We start from the raw sequence: 14,257 nt of genomic DNA, 5'->3' as shown, positions 1-14,257 counted from the left end.
CCACCCAACGTCTGGGTGCTACAGTGGAAGCTCAGATTTCTGCCATGCAAGCTCAGACTGCTGCCATCATGACTGCAGATACCAGAGGCTTGCAGGGTGTCACAGCAGTCCGATAATCTTTCCTCCAACAGATTACTAGGATTGCTGAGGCGCTGCCCCAGGGGAGTGGCAGTGGCTCTGTAGAGCAACCCAGAGCTGCTTGAGGTTGTCCTCCAAAGCCATCTGCAGTCTCCCCCACTGAAAGTCAGCAGCCTTCCACCAACCATGCTGCAGCCACTGGGGTAGCACTGCGTAGCAGCACTAGGATGTGTTTCAGCACAACAATGTTGTGTTCTATCACATTTCGTGTGGCAGCATGGCTTTAATTGTATGCATGCTGTCCACGTGTGCGTGGGTTGCGTACCAGAGTCATGAGCCGTGTCGTCAGCGGATAGCCCTGGTCGCCCAGTAGCCACCCTTTGGTTTGTCATGATGGCTCAAGTGATGATGGCACTGCGGATTGCCGCAGAATGAAGGCATCATGGCTGCTGCCAGGATACCGGGCATTGACCTGCATGATTCGCTGCCTATGGTCACACACCAGCTGGACATTGAGGGAGTGGAATCCCTTTCGGTTGCGGTACACCTCAGAGCTGGCATGCAGCACCCACAAAGCAACGTGTGTGCAGTCAATGGCACCCTGCACCATGGGGAAGCCTGCAATCCTCAAATCCATGTGCTCACTCCGCCTGCTGCTCTCTAAATGTAGTCAGCTCTCTGAATATAGAGCCTCCGTGACCTCCCCTACGCAACAGTGGACAGCAAATTGAGAGATGTTTCAAATATCTCCCGCTCCAGCCTGTAAGGATGCTGACGCATAAAAGCTCATGGCCAATGTCACCTTCACAGCCACTGGCAATGTGGTCCGTGCCCTGCTCAGAGGTTGCACAGGCTCGACGGGCCGAATGGCCTCCTTCTGTGCTGTAACCATTCTATGATTCTAGGAACTGTGGAGGAGCAAAGGGAATTAGGTGTCCAGGTACACAAATCACTAAATTCTAGTGCACAGGAACAAAATTGACTCAAAAAGGTGAAAGGAATGTTATCTAAAGGGGGTAGGAATTCAAGTGAGGTAGTGAGCTTAGCTCATTCCTCGGGCCTCCCCGTTCTGGTGTGCTGCCGATGCCCATCGCTGGAATTGCCTGGTTTGGGCACTAACAAATTTAGGCCCCATTAACTTGTCTGTTCTCTCAGTCACAGATGCTGTCTGACCTGCTGATTTGATGCTTGTATCTGAAGTCAAGAAACCTGAATTTCACATTTGCTCCATTAAACTATAAAATTGAGCTACAAATTCCAACTTGTACATTAGAGAAGTCGAACATTAACTGCATATACTACAGATGCATTTTTAATTAAAACTATCCATATTACTCCACCTTATATGAAGTGGTCATACAAAAAGGACGGTAGATCATTCAACAAGCATTTACAACACGCTGATTTATGTTTTTAATGCCCTGTTCAAAATAAGCACCACAGAATATATTGGTAGAAGAACTTAGTCTACATTTCAAATGCAACTGTTGTTGCCACACTGGTCGATCTACCTAAAATGAGGCATTTATCATATTATGAGAGTACTGAACTGCATTTATAAACCATGCTACCAGGAATAGCAGCTCTTGTCACACTATAATTAAACTGCTGGAACGTGTCCAAGTCTCTGGAAGTGGATATGCCTGGCATAAATGTTTGCAGGATAACATGGGTCTGTAGCAGATTGATATGGCCGGCACAGTTTGTTTAAATAATATAAGCCTATTTATAAATATTGTTAATTACTGAAGTTTAAACGCTATTGACAGTCTGAATAGGCTCTTACAATGCAAAATTTTTGACTCCATTATAGCCATAGCAAATTTAGACACTACCTCTCGAATGTTTAAAACATTCAAATACACTTCAGAACTGAAAGCTCTGAAAAGTGTCTTCCAGCAACCAATGATTGACACAGTGATGGGATTTCCGGTCACTTACAATATGTTGCATTCAGGACACATATCACCAACTATTGTAACCACCAACACTTGCAATGCTCTTTTGCTCGTGATTACACACCAATGAGTAACAATCAGTTCTAGGCTCTAATGGCATATGTGAAAGAATGGCCTCCACCATCTCCTCAGGGCAACTAGAGATAGGCAATAAACGCTGGCCTTGCTGGTGACATCCATATCCAGAAAATGAATTTTAAAAAATGTCTGCACTCACACTGGGGAGGCAGTCTTGTTATTCTTTAACGACACGAGGACAGACTCTCCTCTTTGCTCAGGTCCCAGTGGCATCGAAGAGGAAATAGGAAGGAGACCCATTGCATCAGGTCTTGTCCCCCACAACAGTGCCCCAGAGTTCAAGGGATTCACCAAAAGAGTAGAGTGAGGCTTGTGTCTGCAGTAAGTGCAGGCCCAGAGTGAGCATTGCAATAAGACAGTAGGGGCCTTCCCAATCTCCCTCCTCACTTTCCTTTCTCTGTATCTGTGGGGTGGCCAAATGGAACCTGGTAGTGGGGCACATCCTAGGACTCTTTGCAAAGCAGAGAATCTACAGAGGTCCGGTGTTGATGTGCTGGCCATGTCAATCTAATGGGCAATGGCGATACAAAACATGTCTGAAATATGACGGTTTCAACTGTTAGAGAGGTGCATTCCAATATCTCTACAGATTTAGCTTTTGAATACATTCATACGGTCTGTTCTAAATCAGTATTTTTAATGGTTAGTTTAGAGATTAGGATTACTTAAAGTTCACAAAATTACCTTCAACATCGGGGCTCAAATAGTTCCGTACTTCACTGAGAATGAAGCTAATCTCTTCCTCGTGGGGAATGGGCTTAGATGTAACCTCTGTTGGAGTGTCAGTGGTTCCTGCAATGACCACTTTCTCCCATGGTAAGAAAAATATAACTCGGCCATCTCTAGTTGCTGGATCAAGCAGCCCCATGGCTTCAGGGCTGCAAGGACAAATGCGGAGATTATTTTCAAAATCTAATCCCTGCATTAAAGTCATCCAAGTCACTGTGAAAAACATCTGGTCTAATTAGTTCTTAAAATGCGCTCACCAGTTCTTGCACTGACTCAGTTCACAAACAGAACTACAGTAAGTATAGCTACGTGGCAACATGTACCTGAGTATTTAGAAAATAGTTAAAATCCATGTACAAATATTATAATTTACCCAAATAATAGCTTAAACAGAAGAAATCTGGGCAATAATTAACACTTTTCTAGAACATAGTTTTCCCCCCCATTTGTATAAAAACCAAAGCCCAAATACTGTATGATTCTATGAACTCAACTGGCTTATGCTTATCTACATTAAATAGCAAGCTGCCTCAAGTTCCAATACTAAGGAAAAAAATACCATTTCCCCATTACAACATCCAGCTACTTCTTAAATGAGTCCATTGTCCTGTCTTCAGCCACCCTTCCTGCCACCCATTCCAGTTGTTATTCACCCTCTGTACAAAGAAATATTTGCTGATTGCTGTCTAAACTTGCCTTTCACAACTCTGAACCTGCGCCCTCTTCTATTGCTCCCGATATATCGGAAATTATTGTTATGCGTTTATTTCTTTCAACGCTTCACATTCCTCTATAAGGTCAGGCATCTCTTTGAGGACAGAGAGACCAATTTATCAAGTCTATCCTCATAGCTCGGCCCTTTAACACGAGAAATCAGCTTCAATACTCTCCTTTGCACCTCCCACCAGGGAAGGCCTACTTATGCCGTGACAACTAGAACTGTGCATAATACTCCAGGTGCAGCCTGACCAGAGGGCTGTGCAGCTTCATCATGACTTCTAGAGATTTTAACTCACTTTGGCAATATAACCCAGGATCTTGCTTGCTTTGTTCATTGTCACCTCACACATCTCTTTCTCCAAATACAACCTACATTCCATTTGCAACAGTTTTTTTTTAAACAATTAATAAAAAGGACACTTTCAAAAAACCACAGTAATGCTTAGAGATCTAACGTTACAATTCCAAGTGATTGCGTGGAGAATTGGCAGACATATTTTACTACAGCAATTCTGAGCTATGATGGGATTTGCTTTGAATCCAAATTGTTCATATTTGTTTTCCAGCCAGCGTAAATACATGCAAAAAGCAGCTCAATCTGTTACAGATCTCATTATAGTAACCGAACGTTTGGCTATAAATTCCTATTAAATGACTAATTTTGTACAGATTGTGCTTTTCTTAATCTTTATAACAGAAATTATTCAGCCTTTGCCTCATGCATCTTTGTCAATAATACCTGAAATTAAAATTAAGATAACAGTGTGAAACAATTATTTTTAATAAATCAGTTAATTTCAACGGAGTGGCTACTAGAAGTTTTGTTACAAAAAACTTAACATATTTCTATGCAAATTCCTAAAGTGAAATGGAACAAAATAATTGAAAAAGTAACAAGTTGATTGTTGTGATTTTAAAAAAAACTTTTATGGGGCAATATTGTAAATGAGATTTGCCTCACAGATTAGAAGCAAAGTGAAGTCATGTACCTAAAAAGAACAGAAACTGGAGGCTCCTTTTCTGTCACACAATAATTATCTTTCTTCCACATTACTTTTTATTTACATTAAATGGTTATTCCCCCTTCTACTCTGATGCAGCATTGTCAATTTTTCACATCAGAGATTTTCAGCTGCGGTGTAAAGTGGAAGAAAGTAGAGTGCACTCCGCCGTTGTGTTGGCAGATAGTCAATAGCGGTGTAATAAAAAGAACCACAAGTGGGTAAGATCTATTTTAGGTTTTTGCACATGGGTTTTGTCTATAGTAATATATTTAGTTACCTATAATAACCAGGCAAGACAATATGCACACCAGCACTAGCCTGGCAAATCTTTTCGACTCCCTTATCATCCATTTCACGCAACAAATCTGTGAAAGGTCCTGTAGCATTGATAACACATTTGGCTTTCACATTGAACAATTCCCCTGTGAAAGAAAACAACACTGATCAGACAGCCATCTGTCCCCACAGAATAATAGTTCTGGATTAACTTCTCAGTGAACAAATCTCCACAACTAAGTGGATAAAATTGTTTCAGAACAACCTCTAAATATTGAAATGATAGATGCTACATGGTGTATCTCTTTGCTTTGAAACAAAACATAAAGCGTTAAATTTACTTCATAAAACACCAGAAAATATAGCCTTTAATCTTTGAAGTATTTTATGCTAATGATATAACCACAAAAATCAACAATTCATGTACAACTGGGTATTATAATTAGTATTTTATCACTCCTCAAACTATAGACTAGCAATGTGCATACAGGGGACGAGGGGGTCTCATTTGTTGCTGAGCAGAGCTACTCTATTCGGGGCAGCTGGGTAAATAGGTAGGCCCTCAGGTGACTTTCCACCCAAAGGTATACTTGAATTAAACAAGGAGCACTGAGAATCCTGACTGACACAGAAAGGTCAGTGAGTCGCCCGAGAAGCTCGACGTGCTAATTCGGGAAATTCACTTTGTGCGAGTGGCCAAAAAATCAGCAGCAGCTTCTGGGGAAATGCCAACTTCAGGTTGATCACTTGACAATTCAACGAGACTTTCCCTTTCGTCTGGTGACAAATTAGCTGCAGGTGTTGGCCTGCAAAAGAAGAGTTTTCTGGCCGGACTGTCACCTTTCATTGTTTTGTTCTTTGTTCTTAAGATGTGGCCAATGTTGTCAGGGCCACATTGATTGCCCATCCTTAGTGGTCCTGCAGTGCTTGCAGCAATGGGGTTCCCACAGTGCTGTTAGGTAGGGAATTCCATGATTCGGATGCAGCGTCGATGAAGGAACAGTGATGAATGTACAAGTCAGGATAGCACGCGACTTGGATGGGAATTTGGAGGTGATGGTGTTCCCCGACATTGCTGCACTTGTCCTTCTCGGTGGTAGGTGTCGCCCGGGAGGGAGGTGCTGTTGAAATAATCTTGGTGAGGGACTGCAGTGCATCCTGTAGATCATGCATACTGCAGCCACAGTGCACTGGTGGTGATTGGGACAGATATTGAATTCAGTGGCAGTAGCACCAGTGAAGCAAACTGCTCAATCTCGGATAGTGTTCGACTTCCCAAGTGTTGTTACGCCTGCGCCTATCTGGGCGAGTGGCGAGTATCCAATCACACTCCTAACATGAGCCTTGTAGAAGGCGAATTTCACTGTTCAGGTCTTTGCAGAGATCTTCTGGTATTTTACTGGCTACAGTATAAGCTTCTCAGCAGATCATGCAGGGCCACTCTGCATCCTTGTCACAAGGCCACCGTGTGTTTCTGTCAGTTTGTCCATCACTAGTTGAGTCAGTAGTTTTAGATAAATTTATCCAACAGGTGAAATAATTCCTGGTCAGTAAGAAGAGGTTGACAGAAGAGGTTTTCTTCTTTCAGTTGTGTCTCTCCAGCATTAGCAAAATATACACAAGTTGCACAACATTGGGAAAGTCAGGTGACTCATCAATTTAAATGGCAAAGAATGAGCTCTCGTTTGATGGACTCAAGGCCCTGCTTTTTTATATCAGCAACAATATATAAATAATACCTTCAATAGAGTGGATGGCTGTTGTTGAAAAGTGGGATTTCTGATTTCTCCTTCAGCACTACAGTTCAAATATCATTGGCAGTGGGAGAATTCCACGTAACCAGCATTTTCTTCTCTGTCAGAATTCTTATTCTACCTGGACCCCTCCCTCTGGCCTCTTACCCTCTCTCGATCTTTTCATTGCAAACTGCCGGCATGACATCGGCCATCTTTATTTCTCTGCTCCCCTCACTCACTCCAACTTACCTCTCTCTGAACTTGCAGCACTCCGTTCTCTCCGATCCAAGCCAAACATTGTCATTAAACCTGCTGACAAGGGTGATGCTGTTGTTGTTTGGCGAACCGACCTCTACAGTGCAGAGGCTGAATGGCAACTCTCTTACATCTCCTCCTACCTCCCCCTGGACCATGACCCCAGTACCAAACTTCAAGCCATTGTTACCAAGATTGTCACTGACCTCATCTCCTCTGGAGATCTTCCCTCCATGGCCGCCAATCTCATAATTTCCCCAACCCCGCACAGCCCTCTTCTACCTCCTTCCCAAGATCCACAAACAGAACTGCCCTGGTAGACCCAATGTTTCAGCCTGTTCTTGTCTCACAGAACTGATTTTTTTCTATCTCAACTCTATTTTTCCTCCTTGTCCAGTCCCTTCCCACCTACATTCGCGACTCTTCCAACGCCCTCTGTCACTTTAACAGTTTCCTGGCCCCAACCATCTCCTTTTCACTATGGACGTCCAATCCCTACAGGACAGCCTGAGGGTGCTCCACTTCTTCCTTGAACAGAGGCCCAACCAGTCCCCATCCACCACCACCCTCCTCCGCCTGGCTGAACTTGTTCTCACATTGAACTTCTCCTTTGTCAGCTATGCCTGCCTTTTCATGGAATATGTGGCACATTCATTGTTCCAGTCATAATCAGGTCCCTTCCCTCACCTCTTTTTCCAGTACATTGATGACTGTATTGGTGGCGTTTCCTGCTCTCACCCTGAACTAGAAAATGTCATTCACTTTGCTTCCAATTTTCACCCTTCCCTCACCTTCACACGGTCCATCTCTGACTCTTCCCTTCCCTTCCTCGACTTCTCGGTCTCTATTTCTGGGGATAGGCTAGCAAACAACATCCACTATAAGCCCACTGACTTCCACAGCTACCTGGACTAAACTTCCTCCCACCCTGCTTCCTGTAAGGACTCTATTCCATTCTCCCAGTTTCTCTGTCTCTGCCACATCTGTTCTGACGATACCACCTTCCATACTAGTGCTTCCGGTATGCCTTCCTTTTTCCTCAACCGAGGATTCTCCTCTACCGTGGTTGACATGGCCCTCAACCGTGTCCATTCCATTTCCTGCATTTCTGCTCTCGCCCCTTCCCCTCCCTCCCAGAACCACGAGTCGAAATGTTGGGGGCGATTTTGTGACTGGGGGCACATTGGAGGCGGGACTGCTGCTTGTCAGGTCGATGTCCCGCCTCCATCGATTTGTGGCCAACTCACGCTATTTTCCCTTGATTGACCTTGTTAAGCCCGTCCAGCAGGCTTATTAAGGGAAAGCCGGTTGCAGAGCACGTCAACGTATGATGTGCCATCCGTCAAATTTTTGACAGATGAATTCTCATTGTTTGACAGCTTTGTGAAGCTGTCAAACAGTGACAATCTCTGCAGTTTGATGAGGTCTTGCATACAAGACAAGACCTCATCGACCTTCTTTCTTTTACAGAAATGAGATGGTTGTTGCATCCGAGAATGCAACGGACATCTCTCATCTGCAACACGGAGATGCGAGACTCTCCGCATACACACTGACTGAAGCCTGCAGGGAGAAACAAAGGTAAATATACTTTTAATAACACTTTGCACTTATCTCAGATACTCACCTCTCCACTCTTGCACCCATCACTTACCTTCACACCACACTTTTGCACCCCCTCCCCCAACCCCCGCAGACCCAGTACTCACCTCGCTGATCTGGCGGGTTTTTGAGCCTTCGGGAAGCCCGCACTTTTAAGAGAAAAATGGGAATAATCCTATTTTCTGCCTGTTAACAGGCAGTTAATAGGCTTTAATCCCTTCCCGCCTCCAAGGAGACGGGATCTGGCACGGAACGGCTACCCGCCTCCTGGGTAGATGGTATGGAGGCAGGTTGGGGGCGGGTTTGGCACCCACCCCCAAATTTTTAATTTTCCCGGCAGTCCCACCTCCATACCCACCTCCCCAGGGCTGGCAAAATCGCCCCCATTGACTCGGTTTCTCTCCCCTCGATGGTGCCTGACCTGCTGAGTGTTTCCAGCATTTTCTGTTATTTTTATCTTTTCTTTTCTTGGCCTGTGCCAATAGCCCAGCCACTCTGCCCGCACTATATTTTGTTCCTCCCACCCCAAATTGATTGACTGCTATATGTAAACAGCACTAACAGAGCCTTGTATGCATTGAAAATGCAGAAAACTTTGCTGTCATTACATTCACAAACTATCCCTGATGGAAAGCAACATATTGCATGGCACGGTTAATATGTACGCAGAATGTGGTTGCTGAAAAACAGCGAAAGCTTTGTTGCTAATTCTGTCCCATTTTATTGAAAGTAACATTTTAGACACTAGATTGCACAATCTCACCTGGAACAGGTCCATGCCTCACCAGTAGCTCTGAATTACGTAAATTGAGAGAATAATCCTCATTTATATACCTAGGCCTAGAAATTCAGTTGTTAGCGCCAGCCGCTAGCGCCTTAGGAGGAGGAGAAGTGGGGCACTAAGCGGCTAGCGCCCATGTGCGGCGCGATCTGCGCCTCTCGTACTTCACTCACGATTTAGCGGCGGCGCTAAACCGCAGCACCCGCTCAGCTGCGCGCGCAGATCATGACGTCGTTTCATGGTGCAACGCCCTTGGTGCGCCCCGAACCGGAACTTCAGTGGCGCCGCCCTTCTTTGCGCCTGGCGCCCCCAGCGACTGGTAGAGGGGAACGGTTCCCGGTCGCTGTGGGGCGCGGGGGGCGCTATTTAAAAGGGACTCCTCCTGCATTATAAGTGGCAGCCATTTTGTGCCAATCCTTCTGTGTGAGACACGGATATTTGGAGAGAGACAAAGGCAGAGAGCTTTCTGCTTTGACTAAGCGCTCGCACAGGTACTTCTGGCTTCAGGCCAGAGCTTTGCACTTGGATTTCACTTTCAGTGCCATAGCCTTGAGTCGCCACATATAATGGGGGCTGCAATGGGTGGAAACGTTGGCTTTCTGCATTGCATTCAAAGGGATCAGAGACGCCGTGAGAGTGTGCCAGTCATGGCCAGACAGAGAAGGGCCAACAGGCGTCGGCACAGGAGGCCTTACCCACCCAGGGTAAACCGCCAGCAGTTCTCATATCTGAACATGTCTGAGGAGCAGTGTGTTCGGAGGCTGCGATTCAGAAGGGAGGTGGTCGCAGAGATCTGCCACCTGCTTCGCAGAGATCTGCAGCCACAGCTGAGGAGCAGGACGTCTCTGTCGGTGGCAGTGAAGGTGACGGTGGCTCTCAACTTCTATGCCACCGGCTCCTTCCAATCCGCTACTGGGGACATTGCCAACATCTCCCAGTTCGCGGTGCATTGCTGCATCCGCCAGGTGAACAATGCCCTTTTCAGAAGGAGACGTCAGTACATCTCCTTCCCCATGACCCTGGACAAGCAGCAAGAGCGTGCAATGGGATTTGGAAGAATAGCGGGCTTCCCCATGGTCCAGGGCGTAGAACTGATGAACCAGCAATGGTCAGGCCTTGCTTCAGGCCTGCAGTGTGCAGGGCATGGCAGCCAAACAAGTCGACCCTCCCCCTTTAAGAGCTGACCGGCGCCAGCGTGTCTGCCTTCATTCAGAAACTCGCCGCACCTGCGCTGCGCCCGCCCTCGGTGTTAGCGCCTCGGCATGCCGGCTTAGCGCCTTATGATAGTCGTGCATCGCCTGCTTTAGCGCAGCAGCAACCTCTTGGGGCAATGCAACTGAATATCGGCGAAGGTGGTGCTAAGTTGCTCCGGGCGCTAAATTTAGCGAACGCCCGGCTGTAGCACCCCAAACGTGGCTATACTGAATTTCTAGGCCCTAATGTCTTAATCCATGCTCAGTAGTGAAGTTCACACTGGCAGATTAGAGTAAGCTTTCCCACATTTATACTGCTCTAGTACAGTGGTACTGTTACATGGCCATGTTTGTTTTTTGTGCATACCTGACACTGTATGGCAGAGACTGGGGATCCGTGGAGGGAGGGTTGCAGCGGCCGGGGAACCCAGAAATGCAGGTAGCTGGAGGTCCTGCCAAATTTAACAGCAGGACCTCCTTTAAATTTTTTGTCTCTGTTTCCCTGCCAGAACGAGGCTGCCGTGCATGAAGGCCTGCGGTACCAGGCCACAGCCTAGGAGTGGAGTGGATGGATCGTAAAGGCCTTGGGGAGATAAAAAAGGCAGTTTTGGGGGGAGGGGGGGGGATAGAGAGCGATCGGTGGGCTGGGGGATCGACGCAGGTTAGCTTGAGGGAGGCGGAGGAAGCACTCCTGCTGCTCTTGGCCCACAAGTAGTGCTGGGAAGACACTGGTCTACTGGATCCAGCTGTCTTGCCTCCCTTCAGCTGCCAGGTTTCCTGAGCCCTGGGCAGCCCGGCCCACAGACACTGAATCTAAAACCCTGCTAAAATTTGAGACACAGAGCCTCATTAACATATTTACATTAAAGGCCGGCCTCTCGAGAGCAGGTTAGTCAACCGCCCTCCCAACCTGCCTCCGTTAAAACCGGAATGAGCATTTTAGAGGCGGGTTGGGGTGGGATTGGCTCGGGATTGGGGTCGGGTTTCCGAAATTTTAAAATTCCCTCCATGTCTATGTGGTGTTAAAAAATAAATTCACTGTTGAAAATACACAGCAGATAGAATGGGGTGGATGGATCTAATGGGTGGGTTTATGTTTTTGTTACGACCAATTCATAACACAGAATTCATTCATTTTACACTTGTAGTGAGGAGTCAATATTAGAGTCTTCTCTGACCTTTGAACTTCCATGTAATTAAGGTTAAAGGTTATCGCCTCATTCTGCCAGTTTTCTTCCCTCCCCCTTCTCCTGAACCATCAATTTTTGGGTCATGGTTCACCAGGTGCTATGAACCCTCTGGGACTTTGTCCAAGTGTCCATTCTATATCTGTGGGTCAAGGCAACAACTTTCAGCAGGCTATTGTGGGAACATCATAGCCAAGCTGGATCCTGGTCTCAGCCAACAACCACACACGCATGGTTCCAGCCAAGATTGCTGGATAGCAATCAGGAGCAGCAGCCTGGGTGATTATTCCCCTCCCTAACCTGGTGCCTCTGCCACCACCAAGTGTACAAGTAGCAACACTTGGGGGGTAGCAAATTTTAAACTCTCCCCAAGAGACTGGAACAGAGTGGACAAGCAGTTAAAATGGAGCTGCTCCATTTCTCACTCCGTTGCTACCAATCTCCCATTTTAACGCCACCAGTTTTGGGGGCGGATGAGGTGCACGGTGGATTCAGGCTTGTGCAGAAATCCTAATTAGGGACCTATGAGGTCAATAGGACCCCGATGATATTTTAATTGTCCTGAGTGGGGAAGCCATTGCGACTTTCAAACCAGGCTGAAACAGGTTGGCAACCAGTGGGAAGAATGAAGAAGCCCTAAAGGTAAGTGAAATAATTTCCCTTTGTGGGGTCAGGAGGAGCACAGGCCATACAGGGAAAGCCATGGCCTCCCCTGGCCCAGACATAACCACTTCAAAAGTAATTCCTTGCATGTGAAACACTTTGGGACAAGATGAGATGCTTTATAAACACATGTTAAGTGACAGGAAACAGAGTAGTGGCGAACGGTTGTTTTTCAGACTGGAGGAAGGTGTTCCCCAGGGGTCGGTTCTAGGACCACTGCTTTTCTTGGTATATATTAACGACTTGGATGTGGGAGTACAGGGCACAATTTCAAAATCTGCAGGTGACACTAATCTTGGAAGTATAGTGAACAGTGAGGAGCAGAGTGATAGACTTCAGAAAGACAGACAGGCTGGTGAAATGGGCGGACACGTGGCAGATGAAATTTAATGCAGAAAAGTGTGAAGTGATATATTTTGGTAGAAAGAATGAGGAGAGGACATGTAAACAAAATGGTACAATCCTAAAGGGGGTGCACGAACAGAGACCTGGGGGGTATGTGTGCACAAATTGTTGAAGGAGGCAGGGCAGGTTGAGAAAGCAGTTAAAAAGGCTTATGGGATCCTGGGCTTCATGAATAGAGGTATAGAGTACAAAAGTGTGGAAATTATGATGAACCTGTATAAAACACTGGTTTGGCCCCAACTGGAGTACTGTGTCCAATTCTGGGAACTGCACTTTAGGAAGGATGTGAAGGCCTTAGAGAGGGTGCAGAAAAGATTTACAAGAATGATACCAGTACGGAGGGACTTCAGTTACGTGGATAGACTGGAGAAGCTGAGGTTGTTCTCCTTAGAGCAGAGAAGATTGAGAGGAGATTTGATAGAGGCGTTCAAAATCATGAGGGGTCTGGACAGAGTAGATAGAGGGAAACTGTTCCCATTTGCAGAAGGGTCGAGAACCAGAGGACACAGATTTAAGGTGATTGGCAGAAGAACCAAAGGCGACGTAAGAAAAAACTTTTTTATGCAACGAGTGGTTAAGATCTGGAATGCACTGCCTGAAAGGATGGTGGAGGCAGATTCAATCACGGCTTTCAAAAGGGAATTGGATAAGTACCTGAAGGAAAGAAATCTGAAGGGCGGGGGAGTGGGACGAGCTGAAGTGCTCTTGCAGAGAGCTGGCATGGGCTCGACGGGCCGAATGGCCTTTTTCCATGCTGTAACCATTCTATGATTCTATGTTCTTTCTATGTTTTCATGTATAGTTGTGTTTACTATGCAATCCAAATTTGACAGCAATTTTTTTCTTTAAGAAGTAAAATCATACCTGGGTACAGCTTCAATCTTCAGCCAAAAATGGGTGTTAGGGTGAGTTCAAAATTTCAATACAGTTTGATTACCGGCATATGCCATATGTCATTTACACAGTTACCTTTGCCTACTGACTGCATTTGTGTAAATTAGACCAAATAAAAACTACTGAGTTAAATGCCCTTAAAATGACCCATCTACCTCAAAAAGTAAAATACTGGCACTGGTATTGAGGCAGTTAACATTCTTGAAGGTGATATGTACATACCTGTTTCAACATTCCTGCACTGAGCACCACATATATATTCTTTGCCGGTGTCCCGATCTGTGTTTTTCAGTAGGCTCACTGCTTCAACGTAATTGGCTATGGCAGCACCGTACCTGGCAGCAGTCAGAGCGATCGCAAGGTTCATTCGTGCATCGTTGTGTTGTCCTGCAGCAGGGGACAGATTCAGAGGGAGCACATGAGTCACCTCAAGCCACTGACTTGTGGTATGGAAGTGTGTCAGAACAGATCTGTCACATCTGTCCCTGTCAGATTTAATATATCTCATTTTCAGTCAAGACTCAGAATAATAATTCTAAGACTAATTTACAGCATTCACCACTTTAAAGGCCCCAACAGTGTTAATTAACATTCCCCATAAGCCACACAACATGAAAGGATTTCGGTAAGAAATATTTTTGCACTGCGATTCATGTATAAATCCAACTGTTTTAGAAAATCAGCAGTGATCTATCCCC

General features: G+C 45.8%; 1 protein-coding gene across 3 annotated transcripts in view; it reads right to left on the bottom strand.

The window, feature by feature from the left end:
- The window catches only part of gpd2 (glycerol-3-phosphate dehydrogenase 2 (mitochondrial)), a 188,449-nt gene that overhangs the window by 39,848 nt on the left and 134,344 nt on the right, over positions 1-14,257 (bottom strand). For 2 of the 3 annotated variants that reach the window (XM_085986319.1, XM_085986320.1), the window contains exons 7-9: positions 13,782-13,946; positions 4,845-4,989; positions 2,799-2,992 (exon numbers count right to left, since the gene is read on the bottom strand). In XM_085986319.1, coding sequence (XP_085842445.1) covers positions 2,799-2,992; positions 4,845-4,989; positions 13,782-13,946 — 504 coding nt within the window. The remainder of the gene's footprint in view (positions 1-2,798; positions 2,993-4,844; positions 4,990-13,781; positions 13,947-14,257) is intronic. The other variant, XM_085986321.1, reaches the window with a different exon arrangement.

The sequence above is a fragment of the Somniosus microcephalus genome, chromosome 4 (assembly GCF_052327205.1).
Source record: "Somniosus microcephalus isolate GS21.2 chromosome 4, FLI_Smic_1.0, whole genome shotgun sequence".
NCBI classification, from domain to species: Eukaryota; Metazoa; Chordata; class Chondrichthyes; order Squaliformes; family Somniosidae; genus Somniosus; species Somniosus microcephalus.
This window is presented reverse-complemented; position numbering and strand designations above follow the sequence as displayed.